Source organism: Danaus plexippus (assembly GCF_018135715.1).
Source record: "Danaus plexippus chromosome 18 unlocalized genomic scaffold, MEX_DaPlex mxdp_35, whole genome shotgun sequence".
Classification (NCBI taxonomy): Eukaryota; Metazoa; Arthropoda; class Insecta; order Lepidoptera; family Nymphalidae; genus Danaus; species Danaus plexippus.
In genome coordinates, this window is record NW_026869854.1 from 179,381 (window position 1) to 199,548 (window position 20,168).

The 20,168-nt window shown below is 32.2% G+C and overlaps 3 protein-coding genes across 4 annotated transcripts in view; 1 reads left to right on the top strand and 2 right to left on the bottom strand.

The window, feature by feature from the left end:
* Positions 1-1,878: 1,878 nt before the first annotated feature.
* Positions 1,879-7,636, bottom strand: LOC116773187 (CXXC-type zinc finger protein 1-like). Of its 2 annotated transcripts, none has more exons than XM_032665594.2 (10): positions 7,455-7,636; positions 7,261-7,382; positions 7,009-7,172; positions 6,473-6,596; positions 6,068-6,175; positions 5,446-5,626; positions 4,496-4,693; positions 3,571-3,777; positions 2,855-3,102; positions 1,879-2,193 (listed from the first exon to the last, which is right to left on the bottom strand). In XM_032665594.2, the coding sequence occupies exons 1-10, from the start codon at positions 7,479-7,481 to the stop codon at positions 2,091-2,093; spliced, it is 1,482 nt and encodes a 493-aa protein (XP_032521485.1). In that variant the 5' UTR covers positions 7,482-7,636; the 3' UTR covers positions 1,879-2,090. The 2 variants fall into 2 exon arrangements, with proteins under 2 accessions (XP_032521485.1, XP_032521484.1); XM_032665593.2 differs by having other exon boundaries at positions 5,446-5,629; positions 7,455-7,635.
* Positions 7,637-7,964: 328 nt separating this feature from the next.
* On the top strand, positions 7,965-10,677 carry LOC116773277 (dynein axonemal assembly factor 10). The gene is made up of 6 exons (XM_032665700.2): positions 7,965-8,383; positions 8,637-8,764; positions 8,890-9,107; positions 9,273-9,395; positions 9,830-9,942; positions 10,082-10,677. Exons 1-6 carry the CDS (start codon positions 8,100-8,102, stop codon positions 10,287-10,289), a joined length of 1,074 nt encoding a protein of 357 aa, XP_032521591.1. The 5' UTR covers positions 7,965-8,099; the 3' UTR covers positions 10,290-10,677.
* Positions 10,678-10,886: 209 nt separating this feature from the next.
* The window catches only part of LOC116772873 (protein pellino), a 37,477-nt gene continuing 28,195 nt past the window's right edge, over positions 10,887-20,168 (bottom strand). The window contains exons 4-10 of the mRNA XM_032665176.2: positions 15,452-15,646; positions 15,152-15,331; positions 14,878-14,985; positions 14,403-14,559; positions 13,810-13,990; positions 13,186-13,348; positions 10,887-12,887 (exon numbers count right to left, since the gene is read on the bottom strand). Of these exons, the coding sequence (XP_032521067.1) occupies positions 13,222-13,348; positions 13,810-13,990; positions 14,403-14,559; positions 14,878-14,985; positions 15,152-15,331; positions 15,452-15,646 (948 nt within the window). The 3' untranslated portion in view covers positions 10,887-12,887; positions 13,186-13,221. The remainder of the gene's footprint in view (positions 12,888-13,185; positions 13,349-13,809; positions 13,991-14,402; positions 14,560-14,877; positions 14,986-15,151; positions 15,332-15,451; positions 15,647-20,168) is intronic.

Sequence of the window (20,168 nt, forward strand, 5' to 3'; positions counted from 1 at the left end):
TTTACCAACAAAACACACTACTACATTTCTCTTATCACTTGATTAAATTTTATATAAAAATAGTGTCATAGAATCATCATTTTGAATTATTCGCAAAATATTACAGTATATATATATTTCAAAATGTAGACATTAAATAAATAAGATCTTTATGATTCAACGTAATAATTTCCAAAATTTTTTCGTTACATCACAAATGTATACGTTAGATATTTACCTTATTACCTTATAAAAAGCAAATTATTATATAATGAATTGCTTATTACTTTTACTCTAATATATTTAATAAGCTAAAAAAAATTGTGGCTCCGAATCTGCACCTGCAAACCATAAGTGATTCTAAACGCAGTAACTAATGTCATATTAATTTCTGTGTCGAATGTCAAAGTAAAGCGTAACCAGGGGTTATTGTGACCCAAATTAATAATAATTCTAATTCCTCAGTTTTGACGCAAATATTAGATAAAATCGGGGAGGCAATTCCATGACCGAAGTTAATTGGAAGTGGGGTTAGACATCTGTCAAGAATTATATTTATTATTATTATTATTAAACATAAATCTTTTAATGTTTTTACTTTTTTATTTCATTCAAGTAAAATTGCAAAATAAATGAATAATAAATGTAAATAATTTTGTTTTGCTGATAACTTCAAAACGTAGCAAACAGATACCTTTTCGCTCATAGCTGGATCTTGCGTACAATGCAAATATAAAAAAGGTTTTAATGAAGCTCCTGTAGTAGCCTATGATTCGGTTGAATCTTTTATCTAAATATATCAAAATAATCCGAAATCACAACAATAAAAGATAGTTGAAAACCTATTTCAATTCATTATTTGACGTTTTGCTTTGAATCACAGAGAAAAAATTATCTATTTCAATAAATGGCGTATTGACAAGCGGGAATTATATAATATCTAAGTGACATAGGGGTTATAATCTGAGTCAAATTATAAGATTTAAGGAATCATGTCATCGAATTACACGCTTCAATTACGAATGGGGATGTGATATTAAAACGGGGGATGTCGCACGTGTTGGGGAGGCGCGAAATATGTTTTGATATGATAACTAACTGATCCCCATTGTTGTACAATTGGCTTTAAAATAATATTAAAATGACTGTTTTAAAAATGTCAAAACAAATTTAATCCAACTTCCGCCTGCGCTAATACTTTTATTAATGTAAGGGCGATCCATCAATTAGTTTTTATATAGAAAAACTAATGCATTCAAACGATTATATTGAAATAATGATAGAGGCAAAATGTTCAAATTAAATTTGAAGCGATTTAATCTACGAACTAACTGACAAAATTTAAATGATGTAAATAAAATGAGGATAAATCTCACAAAATCAATTTTATCTTTAAGATATTAAACATATTTCATTTAATCGATTAATTTTATCGATGTTCTCGTTTAACATTACCGGGTTATCAATAATGTATGGATAAAGTTACCATAAAAATTTATTTACTCATAAGGATACTTATTGACAAATAAATGCAGTGATGGGTGCTGCGTACTAAGAACACATGAACAGAGTGACTTCGCCTTAACAAAGACTAAGTGCGTGTTACTGGACACATTCTTAAAACATCTGTTAATGTAGTAATTAAGGTCAAATTTATTTACTTATTAATCAATAGGCTAGATCGTAATTTATTAGGAAAAAAAAACTCGTAAGGAAAAGGAAAAAGATATGGTATATTCCTATATACGTGTCGTATAAATAAGGGTATTATTGTAGGAAAGCTTCGAGACACTTATTTTTGATTTATAAAAAATATCAAATCGATCTTCATGATTTCAGTCGAATCTCTGACAATGTACTTCATCACTCACAAAATAAATCACAGGAATAAAGAGAGACATTATATTTTTATTTTTTTATTTACACATACAACTTCCAGGACCCGTCTTCGCTTCATTAAATTCTGTTATATTACAAAATGACATGTATTTTGTTTAACTAATAATTTCCTAATACATATAATTATTAATTCCTGACACAACATCAACTCATTAGGAACATCGCGTGTAATATTTATAATCGTGTTATGTTTTTTCTGTGCTATCTTTGTGTCATGACCCCTCTTTGACCTTTCCGTTTTCGTTCGCCTTCGTTATCCTCTCCATGACCTCGTGGTTATACGTCGAGTGAAGCATCAAACCTAAAACGCCGGCCCTGTTCGAGAAATATCATAAGTTATTTATCTATTGCATGTCGGATGTTACTCTATCACCTTGTGATTTTGGTAAACGAGCAACAGACAATCCCAGACAATTTTTGTACATTTTAAAAGTAACGCTTATTTATCTGACTATTTGACGTCCTTATTATGAATATTTTTCGTCTTTAGTAACACAAACCATTAAAAATAACACATATAGCCGGCACGTAACTCGGCAAGAGACGATAGATGAGCAGAATTGCGATTTAGGTGTCATAGATATATTGCGGGAGGCGGGAAACCAGCTGGGAACCACCCGTGCGATGACTGGGTGTTCGCTCAAGAGTACACTTGTGAGCATTTAAGTTGGACCCGATCTTTTTGTTACGATAAGCAGTTCCTTTCATTAATAATCACCAAAAGTGACCACTTCTTGTTGCACTCAGTGTACACGAGCAAAACTTAACCCCACTCCGGCAAAATCTTGCCACCACGTTACGTGCCGGCGGCTATACTTATATTCTTAAAAAAAGACTATTAAATGTCGATGTCAGAAAATTTTCTGTTCTACCAATAACCCAAAGTAAAGAAGTCTAATTAACACCCTGTATCACAACACTAGGGTAGACGAGGTTTCCATGTTTTTGTGTTTGTATATATATGAAGTTCATTGACCTGGAGGCCATAGCGAGGCGTATATTCCTCTCCTGCTCGACCAGCTCGTCCAGCCTCAGCCACTGGCGGACCCTCTCCATGTCAACCTCCGCCCGCCGCAGCTTCTCCCACTGGTAGTGCTTCAGACAGGACTTCTTCGGCGCCCTACAGAACTCTCCGGTGGGATCGAAGACGTTCTTCACCAGCGGACAGCCGCATACATCCGTGTCGCTCACCTTGGGATCCTTGAAGTGCTCGGGGCACATTACCTGGGAAATCAATTAAAACATATCATATATGTAATGATATCTCATACTTCCGCGTACATTCATTTAAATGAAAATGATATTTTCGGATGTACTACGCGGTAATTTTTTTTAGTTAAAACTACATACAGAGTAATCCGAAAATATTAGTTTTATATAAATGCACTATATATTTAACAACCTTACAAACCTATAGTTGTAGGAACATTTAACTAACATTTTGGTTACTGTACTTTTATGTCATAAGTATCATATTTAATGAAAATCTATTTAGTTATATTTAGTCGCAGATTTGTCTGGCATATATGACTTTTCTATTACAATGGATAAAAAATACATTGTATATTACAATTTTTTTATTAAAACTTATTCAACACCAGATATCGAACATTTTTTTTAATGAAGCCTAGTCCTATTTGGTTCAGATCGATGTACTCCAAAGAGTTTTGATTCCATTGAAAAGCGACTCACCCGCAACCTCTTACAATAGGTGCCATTGATTTGGTTGTAGTAATCACAGAACATGCTCTGTCCGTCGATCCGTGTGCGATGTCTGCTGCCAAACGAGGCCTGGGCCTCGTACTTTATGAAGCATTTCTCCATATGTTTGACAGCTGAGCGCGAGTGTATCTCGTGGCCGCACGTGATGCAGTACATTGACGTCTCGTCGTCTGCTTCCTGGAAAAAGGACGATGCTATCAAAAAAACTTCTCAATGAAGGATAACACAATATATAGAATAACAAATTTATCATCCAATAAGCATAGGACTATCTTATTGTTTAAAAGACTGGAATACAAGACATTGTCGAAGGCACAATTCCTACAAGTGATGAATTTAAAAATATAATCAATTTGTTTGTTTTGCTTTCATTAAGATAAAAATTATTTAAAAGTCAAAATCAGCATTTTAGATACAGCTTCATTTGTGATCACTCAAAAAAATAAGTCACACACTACTCTCAACTTATTATAGTTCTTATTGAGTCGTAAGAAAATAGCACAAAAACCTCTTATCATAAGACAAAATGTCGAGTAGCAACGAATCCAGTACAAGATTAACCTCCCAGCACCAGCGGCGCTTGAGGTGTATTGAGGTGAATTGAGACCAAAATAATACATATATTGAAGTTAATCGAAGTCACTCAACGCGAAACGTTAAATCTTCAGCTACAGGAATTTATATTCGATTATCGTTTGGGTGGAGATGAAAACTTTATATGACAAAAGCAGAAACTTTACTGCAAAATTTCTGATATGCAATAATATGAACTAATAGGATAAGGAGGACTATCTAAAATAATTCTGTTTTATTACAATCCATAGACAATTCCAAATCATTGTTATCATTGTCTGAATAATATATATATATATATATATATATATATCAAGGCTACCTTCTCATCGGTGTGTTCTATGGTGGCATGCTTAGCTCGCTGCAGCATCTCGTCTATCTCAGCGTGCTGTTTGTCCAACGCCCTCAGCGCTGCCTGCGCTTTAGCCAGCCCCGACCTGACCACCTCCAATGAACGACGGTTATGCTGCTCCGCCACACAGCTGGAGAGCGACCACTCCTGAATACGCTGCGGCAACACCTGAAACATAATAAATAATAATACGATAAATATACATAGAATTTTTACATCATTCATTGGTCAGAGATTCCTTTTAATAACAATGTCCCTAACATTACATGTAAAGTAAATCACATAACAACAACACATTACTTGTTTAAACATTATATTTTATTTCATATAAAGTTGACATACTATATAACTTTTGTGAAGCCTATATTGCATTGCCATAATATGACCATCTATTGCATGTCGTATTAAAATCGGCTGAGGGTGGGGATAAAGTAATTGACGCTTTACAGAACATTATTTTACATCTACAAATATATTTTAACTATTTCTTGGAATTTCTATGCAATATTTATGTCTTGATGGGTTAGTCTCTATATAAATATTTTAATATTTATTAGAATTATTTATTATTAATGTCATAATTTACTTTACTATTAACATCCATTTTTCTGAAAGTTAATGTTATATTAAAAATATCATCAACGGAACAAATGTCCAAAAGTATGTTCATTTGCCTGGATACAAACCAGAATGTTCAGTGGCTAAAAAAATATACTTTAGAATTTTAATAATATTCCGAATTATATCTTAAATACTTAGAACCCTGCAAGGCTGTGTATACGAAGATCTAATATTCTTCACATTATCAATACATTATATAACACATTTCACTGATTCTAGAAGCATCCAAAGACATAAATGAATAAAACTAGCGAAAGTCTTAGATCTCCTCAATATGAAATGCTATTTATCTCATATACCTGATAAATCCTAGCAGTAGCAAGTCTCATTCCGCACTGCTGGGAACAGTATTTGGAGCCATACTGAGCTGCCTTACAGCATTGCGGTCCATAGCATTGCCGAGGCTCTGATGTCTGAAGGTGAGATATTGACTCTTCGGGTTCATAAACCTCACGTTCATGCTTCTTCTTAATGCGGTTACTACTGGAAAATTTATGTCATTTGTAGTTCCATATATAGTCCACCTAACATTGAAGTAGAGAGGACTTGGGTTGTCTCTGGTCGTATACTAGAGTCATATAACTGAATATAAGATGCAATGTTCATAATCAATGTATTTTTTCATTGAGAAACTATTTATTGACTTACATATAAACATATAATGATAAATGTACATAGTACTTGAATTTTTTAAGGATTTATGACTGTCAAAAAATATACCTAAATTCAAATAGACAATTATTTATGGTAGTATATTTATCTTTCTTATTGTAATAAATAGTTAGAATTATTAATTATTTATGTAACATGTTAATTAGTATTTGATAAAAACGGAAAGTTTTTTTAATAATTTCATAAAAAAAAATGTAAAAATTAATTGCATCAATTTTTATTAAGCTATGGACATTTTCTGGTACATACCTTGATATTCTAGAGGTCTTTTTGCTTTTAACGCACAATCTTTGACGGCAGGTCAACTTTAACTTGTTATTACCTCCATACTTGTACATATCCTCGCATGCGTCACAGCTGTTAAATAGCAAGTATTACAAGTTATTATGATAAAGACACTAAATAAAGTCCATCTACTACACTGATATATGACATAGTATTATAATTTTGTTTATCATGGGACATAAATCACATGGAATTCATATGCTATCTAAATAAAGCCGACCTTCAAGTAGGATGGCCTGATTTCAGATCTTTGTAAGTCATCCAAATAGGTTATAAAAGGTAATTTTGACATTGGCAAAATATTCCATGATTCCGAATTAATGAAGCTTTAGCATAAGAAAAGATATTTTAAAGTATAAAGCTACGTACTGGCCACAGTCGTGTGTTTGTGAACAGCCACCACAATCTCCACAACCATCTTTATTTGGTCTCTTTGATGATTTGTTTTCTGAATGATCTTTTTCTTTGCGTTTTTTCTTTCTATCATCTCTACCTATGAAACAGACCAGTTTATACTGACAAACACCAGTTATTCAATAATATTTTATAAATCACTCATTTAAAATTAATTTAATTTAACAGTTTTAACTTTTATGATAATAATTGTATTTTTTTGCAATTAATTTTACTTATATATAAGATAGATTTAAAACTCTTTTTCACTGTGCACTTGTATTGCTGTTGAATAAACATTTCATGTTAAATTGCACCAATACAAAAGGTTAGGCCAATAAACAGATTCATACAACATAGCTATCTCTTAGAACAGTTAAAGTATGAAAATAATTTAAGAACTTTAATTGGTACAAGTCTCTTATACCCCCAATACAAGTTGAACAAACTTTAATTTGATCGTTATGAATTTTTAGAGCCAACATAATACTAACAATTCATAATAAACATACCAGAATCTCCATCATTTTCTCGTTTCTGTGGCCTGAACCTTGTTTTTAAAGTGGGATCTTCCTCACGGCAGCGTTCACAGAAATAGTTTTTAATATACTTCGCCTCTCTTTCAGAAATGTTTATACAATCTCCGTGATACCATTCCTCGCAAGCATCACAAGCTCTGTAAAGCAATATAACATGAGTCAGCATGAGTCCTAATTTGCGAAAATTTAATATAATAGTATTAATAATTGCAAAAAAATAATCACATCATAAACCGCGAACTATCTGAAGATCGGCATATACAGTAAGCTTGCCCGGCTTGATTTAAAAGCGACGTAATCTTCGATTGACGCTCGGGTAGATCAAACTGTTTAGCAATATCTGCTTTCTGAAAAATAACAGTTATGCTTTTATAACATAAAATAAACACTTAAATATAAAGATGTAGTTAAAAACCAACACTTTGTTTAGACTTCTTTTCACTCATGATTAAGAATTAAAAACCCTCTTATTGTTTGTTAAATTTGTTGTTGGCTAAATATTCTTAATGTTATAGTTCAACAGTTAAGAAATACTATTATTTTAATGATATTCTCATTTCACAATAACGTAAATCAAGCCAAAACTAATGCAAAATGTGAAATGCCAAGTGCCAACTGCCAACAAACGTCATTATTTTTTCAACGATAACTACGATGGTGTAGAATCAAGTATTTTGACTCTGTGTCAAGAAATAACTTAAAAATCACAACATCGGTAAATAGAATGTAAAACATTAAATAATCATTATTATTTTTAATTAGTTGAGAGTTTTAGTTTTTCTCAATTATCTGTTGAAAATAAAAACCACCGTTTTCTGGCCTTACAAAACAATCTCTTAATATCAAATAATGTAATACTTCTGAAATTATTTTTCTTACCCTTTAAATTTTTCTTCATTATTATAAAACAATTAAAATAGGTAACTGCGTATCTATCTAGGACTTTTCATGATTTGACAAAGAATTGTTAGATGTAACCATAGCAACCGGTTGTTACTTTTCTGATAGGTTATTAACTGACTAGACTACAATTTTTAAAGTTAATTATCTTTAGACAAAGAAATATGGAAAACGAAGACACGCCGCAAATTATAACACACATTGAACATAATATGAACCACTGTCTATTCGATTGTAAGTGGATACCATGTTCAGCAAAGTTTGTTGTCATTGGATCTTTGCCGAAAGGAAGTGGAACTCTAGAAATATTTGAAATAAGCTCTGGTGAATTAAAAAAAGTTAAGGAAATTGAAAGACCAAATTCTTTTAAATGTGGTACTTTTGGTGCCAGTAGTGATATAGAGAGAAGATTAACGACTGGCGATTTTAAGGGCACCCTCGAAATATGGTATACATAATTATTATTATTTTCTATTAATATGTTCGTATAAACATTTAAAAGCATTGAGTTTGTTCGACATATAAGTTTAAATACGCGAAAACTTTTTATTTCAGTAGTTTAATCAGCTCAAATCATTAATTAATCCACACTGTTACCAAATTTCAACACAATCATAAGGAAACCAATAATGTCTTCCATAAAGTGCCTAAAGAACCAAATTGTAACACAGTTTCTATAATAAAAGTAAAACATTTTTCAGGGATTTAGAAAAAAGTTCTCAGGTTTACATCACCAAGGAGCACACGGATATTATAAATTCAATTGATGGAATGGGTGGAAACACTGTTAACTGTGGTGCTCCAGAGATTGTTACTGGTAGTAGAGACGGTACAGGAAAATATTTCTACTTAATTGAACTATTTAAATAAAACAAGCATTTATGCTGCTGTATAATTACTGTAAAAAGTTAGCAGTTCCATATTACTGTAACTTTAAGTATATATTATGATTAGGGACAGTGAAAGTTTGGGATCCTCGTCAAAGAGGCAAGGCTGTGGCTAACATGCAGCCAGCTAAAGGTGAAATAAAACGAGATTGCTGGGCTGTTGCATTTGGAAACTCATTCAATGATGCCGAGAGAATTGTCATTGCCGGTTATGACAATGGTGACTTAAAAATGTTTGATTTACGAACTATGTCCCTGAGGTGGGAATGTAACTTAAAAAATGGGGTAATGGACACACTTTTTATGCTTGTTTTAATTATTAAACAACTTGAACTTAAATAAATATTTGCTTATTATCTTTTCATGTGACAAGATGATCTATATTTCGTAAGAAAAATTATCATGGTTTGTAAATACTTAAATAATCTCAACTAAAGATTACATTCTTAGGTATGCAGTGCTGAATTTGATCGCAAGGATATACCAATGAATAAACTTGTAGCAACAACATTAGAAGGCAAATTTCATGTTTTCGATTTAAGAACTCAAAATCCAACAAAAGGCTTTGCACAGGTATTAATTTTACTCAAATTTGTATATAGTGATATTTGTCCGCAACTTTATACTAATGAAGTTTGGATTTACACTTAGAGATAAATGCATACCTAGATCATATCTATATATTTATCTCTGAGCAGCAGCTACATCTGTACTCTGCGTCACGAGACTTTATACAATACACAAATTTTATGCCCTGATCCTTCTTGAACTTGTCTAACAAGAAGCTTAAGCTACTTCTTTACTGTAAAGATTAATCAAAACCCGTTAAGTAGTTTTTGCATGAAAGAGATACAATCATCCACACACTCCATACGTACATACAAAGGTTCGCTTTCGTAAAATGTCTAGTAGGTAATTTAAAAAAAAAATAATTTTATTTGTGCTATAATTACCAGCGTCTTTTTTTGATAAGATGTCAACCATTGAGTAGTATTATTTAATTTTAGGTTCTGGATAACTCTGCTAAAAGTGGAACAATTTGGGTTGCTCGCCATTTACCTCAGAATCGTGATTTGTTTATAACATGTGCTGGGAACGGCCAGGTGTCGTTGTGGAAATAGTACGTATTCCGAATGCCGCTTCGATTTGGCTGAATCAAAATTGCGTCAACTGTATTGATATAATAGTTAAACATATGAGTTTTTGGCGCTCACAATTTGTCAATCAGTAGTCCTTATTATAATAAAGTTTTCTTACAGCCAGTATCCCGAACAGCGGTCACACGTCGATTCAAATGGCGTGACAGTAGGCGTCGCGGGAAAATTGAACCGTCTGCAGCGCATGGTTGTCAGCTCTCAGCCAATCAACGCTCTCGATTGGAACAGAGACCACACGGGATTGGCTGTTGCCACAGCTTACGACCAGTGCGTCAGAGTTATAGTTACAACTAAACTTAATCTACATTGATATAAAAGTTTCTTTGTAGGTACAATTAAATTACTCTTGAATATTTAATTTCAAAGGAGTAAATTCTGTATCCGAGCTTTCATGTGTGTATGTAAAACTAAGATTCTTTTTTTTAAAGTACGGAATACGATCTGGATTGGATTTTCAATGTTTAAGAATTTATTTATTTGGACTTACTTTATTACACATCGGGATGTAACAAGAATCTCCGATAAATGTTATTTCCATTAGTAGTTTTTTTGTATTTTCTATGTAAGTAGTGTTTATACCTGAATATTGAAATGAAATGATTCAAAATGTTCTATTTATATAAAATTACAAAAATAGCAGAGGAAAGGAAGCATGTTGTCTAGTCTTGATTTCTTAATAAATAAGATGAACTAATGAATGACCCTTTATTTTTTTCTATTATCATTCAAAAACTGATTGATTTCTTAAAACAAACCTAGTATTACTACGGTTATTCCCTCGCTATATAAAATAAAAGTAACAAATGAGAATCCACGTACACCAAGAGTCAATTGGTATGGTTTAAAACAAACATTAAATCTAAACAGAAAAATCTGCAAGAAACGGTATTTGAAATAAAACAACAAGTCAAATTTCTAACTCAAAAGAGCATTTTTAATAACCTAGCACTTATTATAAATTAAATTAAGGCTAGCTTTTCAGTTCTTATTAACACTAAAGTCAGAATGATGCATCTGTTCCGACTAATTACCTTATCATCCTGATAGCGGACAATACGACGATTAGTAGTGAACATCCACGGACCACGACTAACCGCAGCTGAACTCAAACGACTTCAAACAATCTAATACATACAGCATGTTCAAATCATAACTAGACCCTCTGAAGCCGCAACATCTAAAAATAATTAAATCGAAACACGAGCCGAACGCAACGGAAGTAACAAATCTAAGCATAAATATAATTTTATTAGAAGCTACTCGATTCCCGAATTAAGAATCGTTTAAAATGTAACAACGGAATATGACTTTAACATTTCATTCGCTATTTTATTTATTGAACGGCACTATTTAAAAAACATATCAACTTAAAGTGCATGACGATATTAAAATATTTAGACGCTGAACCATCGCAATGTATATACACCCTGATGAGAATATTAATGAGAGAGAAAAAAAAACAGCTGTTTCCAAATCTATTAACTATCAATAAAATCATCTGAAATACAATCAAAGTATTCATGTTTGATTCACGATCTCAGCGAATACTGGCGTTTACAATCCGAGGCAATAGCGTAGTGTTACAACAACTAGTGGTTTAATTTTTATTAGTACAAAAACTAAATATCCCCAAACGGCTACTTCTATGTCTATAAAACTTACTTTATATATAATATATATATTTTTTTATACAACACGAACTGAGTACATTGCACGAACTGCTGTGAGATCGGACGCTATACAACAAATGTTTAAACTTTTTAACGTATAAAATACACGCCGCTGTGGTACGCGTCGCATGTTAAACGCGACGTTCCGAGTCACCGATGAGAAAAGCATTTCAACTGACTGACTGAATATAGTTCGGGGAACTTAAACTAACTCACTAACTTCATATAAAGCACACGTAACAATAATCATACCAATATTTACATCTCAATATAATCGATTCGATAAAAAATATTTCTTTTGTTTCATTATCGATACAATCACGTCACTGAATATTGTATTGATTAAAATTATTATATCACTCAGGAGACGACGCGTCCGTTGACTTCATCAACCGCATGAACGGAACGTGTGTTAGAATTCACACGGCACTTCATATATCCGCCCTATTTCCTACACACCTTAGAAAACTAGACCAATATCATTTACATTAAACACGTTACATCCAATGCATTGTCATTGTTTATGTATTTTTTTTTTTTATATATTCTGCATCAATCATGTGAACCAATAAATATATATCAGTCTATTTTATCATCAAAATAGCTCTCGGTTACAAACCGCCTGACCTGTCTGAGGATCTGTTAGTCTGTGGTTGAAATAAACGAATTAATAAATTGAACTATTTCATTGTAATCACTCTGTTGAATTGACCATAAACAACACTCAGACAGGTCTCAATTTTGTTTTTTTTTTTTCATAATAATAAATAATTAATTTAAATTCAATTAAAACATGTATATCCTTACATACAGACTACCGTATCTACATTGAATCCTTAACAACCAACGATAAAAGTAGACGTCAGCCTATAGACGTCATAGACATACCGCGCAATGCAAACGAGACTTCTATAAATATATATAGTAGGCTTTTATTGCGTTTCAGTTAAATTATTATAATATAACATCAATCAGTGTAGCGGGTGCTGGGTACCGAACGATTCCATACAATTTTTTTTTTTTTTTTAATATTTGGTGTGCAAAAACCAGTGGTTATTTATAAAGTTCACAGCTTGTATCACATTGGTTTGGTATTTTATAAACTGTATTTTTATAATTTCGGTGCATTAATTGTATGAACCATTCGCGTCCGAGTCGAAGCAGGCTGAACATAAGTGAATATGAACGCGCTAACATGGTCCTCTGCGTCGCCAACGTATATACGGTCGAGGAATAATCTGGAAACATAGTAACGAAATGTTAGCTTGAACATTAAACTACTGTGAACGGAAAAATATAACAGAACCGCGAAAAAAACACAGCTTTTTTTATTATTATTCTTTCCTTAATATGAAAACTTAAATGTTTAGAAAACATTGTAAGAATAAAATTTGGGTAAATGGAATGAATTTATGTGACGGAACATTTTGAAAGTCATAAATGTCTTTAAAAAATATATTAAAAGCATAATGCATTAGTCCGCTGACACGTACGTTAATGATGATAAAATTAAAAAAAACAAGATGGCGGTCGTACCTGCATATATAAGGATAGAGGCGGTGATGACGAGATTCAGTCGAGGTTATCCTGAAAGATGAGCCGCACGTAGCCCGGCGAGCCCTGCAGGGGAGCCGCGCAGAACGGACAGATGGCGTGGAAGCCGTTCGTACCGTGGGGGATGTCCACTGTTGCCCAGTATCTAGACAAATTATGCCACAATGAGAATATGTATTATGCATAAACATGATATTTATATAAAGCTGGTAACACACTGAGAGAAAATTAACTTTACGTTTTCATTATTTACATTACATTCTGTAACTTAATATTTTATTTATTCTTCAATAACAAATAAGGGAATCCCTAAAGCAATGGTTTGTAGTTGTTGAGGAAGTGACACATATATTATAGTAGAATACTTCTCATATTCTTTTATTGACCATTATAATAATTATCCCTAGCAGCTCTCAGACCGTTTATATACAGGGCCAGTATACTTTGGATTTAATTTGAATGTCCGATTAAAATTCTAAAACCTAATTTGCAAATGGACTATTTGTTATAATAGCACTTATATATTTCTCAACACTGTCATATAACATTGGCAGAATAACCTGTGGACATTAGACAAGTAAAAAAAAGGTTTATTATGAAACTAACTTGACTGTTCTCTCTGAAGCCATGTGTCCGCAGGGGTTGAAGGCGTACGTGGGAGGTCCGGAGTCTACGTAGAAGGCTGGTTCTATTCCCATACAGACGCGAACCACAGGCCCTGCCGTTAGACACATGGGACAACGCCGGACGCCCGTCTCACTGCCTTCCGCGCCCCATGAATGTTCACCTGGAAACATATTGTCATATATTACAGATACAATCATAATATAAATAGATATATAATCGTAACCAATTTCAAACTTTACTTAGATGGACTTCGGTATTTTTAACATAATTAAATTGTAACGTAATAATGTACATCAGATTCTTTTGTGTGCATTCTTCAATACATAGCCTTGATGTGCCATTACATCGAATAAAAAATCGATGCCCCAGATACATAACAATACGATACAAATTATAATTTATTTCACACATATTAATATGAAAAAAACACTATTCACGATATAAAACTGTGCTGTCAAAAATTTATAAACATACGATAACGTGTGTATACGGCCTTGTGTCAATTTTGACAGCTGTCAGTTGGTTGTGACAGCAACAGTTGTTAGGAGTTCCCGTCATAACAATTTAAATACCTTGAACATGTCCACAGTTGAGGTACACGTAAGGCTGGTTTAAGTCCTGGTGCGCTGAGGAGAGCTTGCGCGGTATGACCAGCGTGTTGAGACCTACGGGACACTGCGGGCGGCCGGCGTTCAGCTCGTCTACTAGCGCTTCAAGGTCACGCTTTGTCTGTTAATAAGAGTAATGTGAATATTTGTATTAGACTGATGCTATCTAATTTCATTTATTGTAAGATATAAATATTTTATAATTAGATAAATAGGTCAAGATGAAATCATTTAAATGAAACATATTTTTCGGATTACTGCGAGTATTTTATTATTTTAAAAACAATATAATCCCGACTTTTCGATTACTTTGCAGCAGCAGGGATCACGGGCAGACGAGATGACGGCGTAGTAATCCGAAAAAAATATTAGTTTCATTTAAAATTTAAATGAATACTCGCGGAAGTCTTAGATCATATTAAGATGAAAATATATTTACGGGTGAATTCTTTAAACCCTCAGCACTCCTCCACAGCAGCGTTGCTCCACACAGGTCGATCATGGTCCCATCTCTGAGAACGTTCGTCTCAGCCTGACACGGCAAACCCTGGAAACATAATATATTATGAGAATTTTTTTATTTAATGGAGTCTGAATTTATATTTATATGTATATAACAGTTTTATAATAACAATTATATAAGCGATCATGGCTGATAAACATTATATCAATCTTTTTAAATATATGTACTTTTTAGTTAAAATTCCAATAACCTTCTGTTGAGCGGAGCGGCTCTCTCTCAGCGAGAACACAGCTCCACCGACGGAGGTTTCGCGCCACGGGCCACAGGTGGCGCTGCCTCCGCAGAAGTCACCACGAGGGTGCATGATTAGGACGCCGTTGGTAGTCAGACCGTCTATCTCGTGATTCTCCGTCCATTTAGTGGCCTTCTCCTGTAATAACAAAGTCATTTTCATCAAATTTACTAAAAAAAATATTTACTTTTAGAACATTTAAAAGTACCCCAAAAAAAGTCGATTCATAAACAGTTACGTAACACGGCAGAAACTTACACCAAGAAATATATTCCTAGAAGAATCGAAGCCAGCGGCGTATATGCGGCAGTTGTTGACGTCATTTCTATCGGACAGTATGCGGCAGGCGAAACGCGAGATGGTGCTCTGTAACACTTTGGTATCACCAGTCTTGTCACCAGCTACTGTGTCCATCACCACGAAGTCTATCGGAGACTCTGATGATCTACCGATCTGAGGACAAATATTTACATTATAATATATTAAGTATATTTACTTTCATAAAAATAAAAATTGACTTAGAGATTACTTAAAACCTATATATGTATATATTGTATACGATTAGTTTTTAGTGGTTACTGAACATATTTTGATCAACTTTTTCATCAATCTAGACGATTTGTAACGAAAAAGAAAATAAATATTGGTTAATTCACAAAAAAAATATTATATTTATTGTTAAATAATTAAATTTAAATTATAATACAAGTTCTAACTGAAATCTATAGCCGTCAACAAACATAACGTTATTGTGATAATATATCTATAGTAAGTTTTAATTAACTGAAGCTTATCTTAATCCGTAAGACGATTGCATAACGAAACGAGACTCGTTGAATGCCTGTGCTGCTCTAGTTACTTTATAAAACATTCACGAATTAAAAATGTACACAACCTTGAAATTTATAATTTAAGACTGCTAAAAGGTTATATATTTCCTTGTTAATAATATTAATTTTTATTTTATTTATAAGTTTACAGTTTTTTAATACAAAACCACTGCAAAGAGTATTTGTAACGTGCTGTCCTATTAATTTTATAAATGCGAAAGTTTCTGAAAATGTTTGAATTAATATTGATTTAAGGAAAGTACCTTAGAATAATAAAAAGTCTATAACTTATCCTTTCATTTCTTATAATATGCACGGGAATAGATCATTTGTATGTAGTGATTTGAAACAGGCGATAGATGTCGCTGATTAACAAATCGCTTGGTTAACAAACCGAAGCCATCTCAGACAAAATCACGGACATAAAGTAGTTGACATTAAAGAAGTATGATTAAAAATTAAAAGCTGCTCACTATATTTAATATCGCACCGGAATTTCGAAAGGAATATTAAAAACATAAGTTAAAGATCTGGTATAGCCTCGTCGGTAGACCAATACATGACCGCCACGCGCCAGCTGTCTTAAAGGTCGCTCTATTGTTAAATAATTCTAACACGGAGGTATATTGACAAGCCTTCTACAGATTTACCTGATAGCAACCAATGTTTAAGAACCTTCTTTGTATAAATTGCATTACGTTAAAGGTCACAATATCCGTACTCGTGAAATGAAAATTTCTATGGATCTCTTGATATGGATATATTAATGTATTTATAATATTAATTTAATCAACATATAAGTTAGATTTTTCTTGACAAGGAAGGCATATTATTAATAATTATTAAGATTAATATTTTACGTCGTTTTTGTAGAATAATGATTAAGTTAGTATGAAATAAAATTAATTAATATAAGGGGAAGTCGCTAAATATGTCAGAAATTAGTAAAAATCTATTACGAAACCTGTCTTTTTATATAACAACAACATTAAGAAGACTAGAAAGAAAACACATTAGCGATATCTTTATGAAGGGAGTAAAAATAGACAATGCAAATTTATCTATTGGTAAGCGGCCAAATCAAACGTCCTCATAGAGGTTACGGCGAAGAGTTTTCTCTGGCCGTGATCAAAAATGTCGTCAATTATATAATAAAAAACAAACATATATATATATAAATATATGTGTGTGTTTCTTAATACCACTTATAGCGTCTATCTTAAAAACACTTTCCTCTCTATAATATAGGTAGGTAGTTGTTAACTTTCCAATGTTAAAAACACTAATTTAGTTTTCCATAACTGTTTAAAATCACATTGAAGACAAATAAGATTAGTAGTTTGATAGAATGTCCATTATAAGTACATTAGTACAAAGAATTCATCCAACTAACAAAATAAAACGATTAAAATACAGATAACAATAGTTAAATATCTACCGCCATTACTGAAACTAATGATTAGTTTTAAAAGAAAACGATCAAACAGAAATGTCTTAATCAATTAATATTTCAATTTTATTCACGATAGAAGAACTATTAAGTTATTCCATATTTGAAAAATATACGAGGAAAGTTTATAAAAAAAAAAAATGAAACAACATTAGTACCAATATTCTTTCTTTGTTTTCATAATAATAAAATTTACTCAAGATTATTGCCAGTTTTATTCTATAGTCGGATCATGTTTGGTCATGAGCATAACTGAGTACAGATGTCGACGTTTGGCGTGACCGCATTGGAATTACGGATCTGCCAACAAAGTACTCGCTGCACTTTTATTGGATAATATTTATTAACTTACAGGTAATTTTAATAGGCACTTGTTAAAAGATATTAACAAAAAAAATTACATATATATACGTATGTAGCAGTCGACATTGTTTGTTTTATGTATACAGAAAGATGATTGAGGGATATAGGAGAAGAAAGGAAAAATCTAGTTAGACCAACACGTCCATTACATTAGTCAGGATCAAATCGTTCCAGTTCTAACAAGTCTTAACAAGTACGGTCCTGTGGTAAGCTGCAGACACGCTGTTATTTCGAGAAAATCGTAATTCGACCACAAACATGCGGTGTCATACTGAGGTCACTTCACAACTATCTAATAATCATGCAATAATGAGGACTAGTAACGATCAATGCTTGACAAATAAATAGCAATAAAATATCCTACTGAATATATAAAAAAATGTGTAGATTTCCTAACTGTCTCTATGTTATTTTTATTAATACAATACAATATCTCAATTAAAGTTTACATTTCACATTAGATATTCTTGTTATTTACGAGTTTTTTTAATTTTTTTGTCTGACCGTTTTTTATGTAAAAAAAAATATTAATAAAAGTTTATCCAATATCTTCATAAAAAGCATTAATTTCACTGCCAATTACTAGAAACAAAAAAAAAAAAGACTTCTGACGCCAAAATTGTGTTAATAAAAAAAAGAGAGATATTTAACAGTGAGAAATAATTAATAATTAAACAAAAATAACGCAACAATCCTAGAAATTTTCTAATTATAGTGACTACGTAATAATGGACCGATCGAAGACGTTGAGGGGTTTGACAACGGTCACGTATTGAATATTTCATCAGCGTTAAAACAATTCAGCATCAGGATGTTTTCAATGACGTCATCCCTAAAACCTGTACCAATAAATCATTACCGTATCAATAAAGAGACGTCAGACGCGACACCGCTGTATATATCCAATTAATGTCACGAAAATATTGAATTTTTTTTTGGGTATTTTCCGGTATGATCCGACAGGGCTGAACTTTTGACGTGAAATGGGTGATAAAAAATGTATGCGGAAATGAAGCCGATAAGAATTTCGGCTAAAACTAATGGAACACTTTGGGGGATATTGTAGAGGCTGACGTATGTATCAGCCACATACACTTAACAAGTGTAAATCTAAAATCGATACATTTAATGTAACAATTATGGTACGAAATTATTAAGTAATTATTAAAATAATCACTGTCCGCATAAAAAGTTATTAAACGTAACTGACTTAAGCGTCGAATTGATAAAATTTAATTTGAGTAATAATAAATAGTAAATATAGATATTTTTGTCCCAACGTTCTTATTCTGTTAAACCCATATTAGCTTCATCTCTGAAAACGATCGAATGTGGGCGATTATTTTAGTGCAATTATTGTTGTTTTTGATTTGACATTGTTTTTTTTAACTGACAAAATCATTTGTTTTCAATACAAGAATTTTTCACACGGGAACACGGACCTAATCTGGAAATACTTTGCAATATAAACAGCAGCGGTTCAAGAGATAAAAAAAAAACAAATATAAAAAAAAATATTAGTCTCCCGGAAAACGAATATATGAAGCAGTCCTAACCTTTAATATGTAATTTGTATCTTATTCGTACGTATTAAGTTCGATTTTGTATTCAACTTAGTCGTTACAGCACGTGTTCACATTTGCTATGCCAACCTACGCAGTTACAATATAAAACTTACCTGACAAAATTTACAGAGCCTAAAACAAATATGATTAAAACTGGTTTTGGCTGACCATAGGAAAGCAAAAATTATTTTACTAATCTCATGTAAAAAACATCTAATTCTCAGATAAAACTCAAATAAAAAATTATCTTTCGATTTTAATAAACAAACACTTCTAATACAATATTATTATCATAATAATAACTCTTTGTTATCTTAAAAAATATATATTGGTGACAAAAAATTTCATCAAGAGTTAAGGGAATCACAATACGAATGTTTATTTTGATGTTGAGAGTAATATTTAGATTTTAACCCTTAAAACGTCGGGTGCGAAAAGGGTCACTCGACTCGATTGGCAATGAAGGTCCTTAGGAATAATTTAAACGCTCGTCTAATGGGCTTTACATAATATATTAAGCGACGAATTATATTCAATATTATTTAAATAAAATAAGCTAATACGACGAAAAAATTTGTAAAACTTAAGAAATAACAAGTATAATACAATCATGACAATCTGAAGTGAATCGTTATCAGTGTAATCGAAAAATAGGAAACTTGCTTTCATAAACAAAGCTCACGAAAAAATCCGACTGCGTAATATTTAAAGAAAAACACAAACAAGATAAGATAAAAAGTCGGAACTAGACTGCTTTGTTTTATTAT

Bases quoted from the DNA above. Each gene is read 5' to 3' on its own strand.
- LOC116773187 (XM_032665593.2), bottom strand. From the start codon at position 7,481: ATGAGTGAAAAGAAGTCTAAACAAAGT. The intron at 6,597-7,008 runs GTATGTTTATTA...TCTGTTTCATAG, and splicing joins AGAAAATGATGGAGATTCTG to GTAGAGATGATAGAAAGAAA. The intron at 6,176-6,472 runs GTACGTAGCTTT...GCTATTTAACAG, and splicing joins CAAACACACGACTGTGGCCA to CTGTGACGCATGCGAGGATA.
- LOC116773277 (XM_032665700.2), top strand. From the start codon at position 8,100: ATGGAAAACGAAGACACGCCGCAAATTATAACACACATTGAACATAAT. The intron at 9,108-9,272 runs GTAATGGACACA...TTACATTCTTAG, and splicing joins AATGTAACTTAAAAAATGGG to GTATGCAGTGCTGAATTTGA. The intron at 9,396-9,829 runs GTATTAATTTTA...ATTTAATTTTAG, and splicing joins CAACAAAAGGCTTTGCACAG to GTTCTGGATAACTCTGCTAA.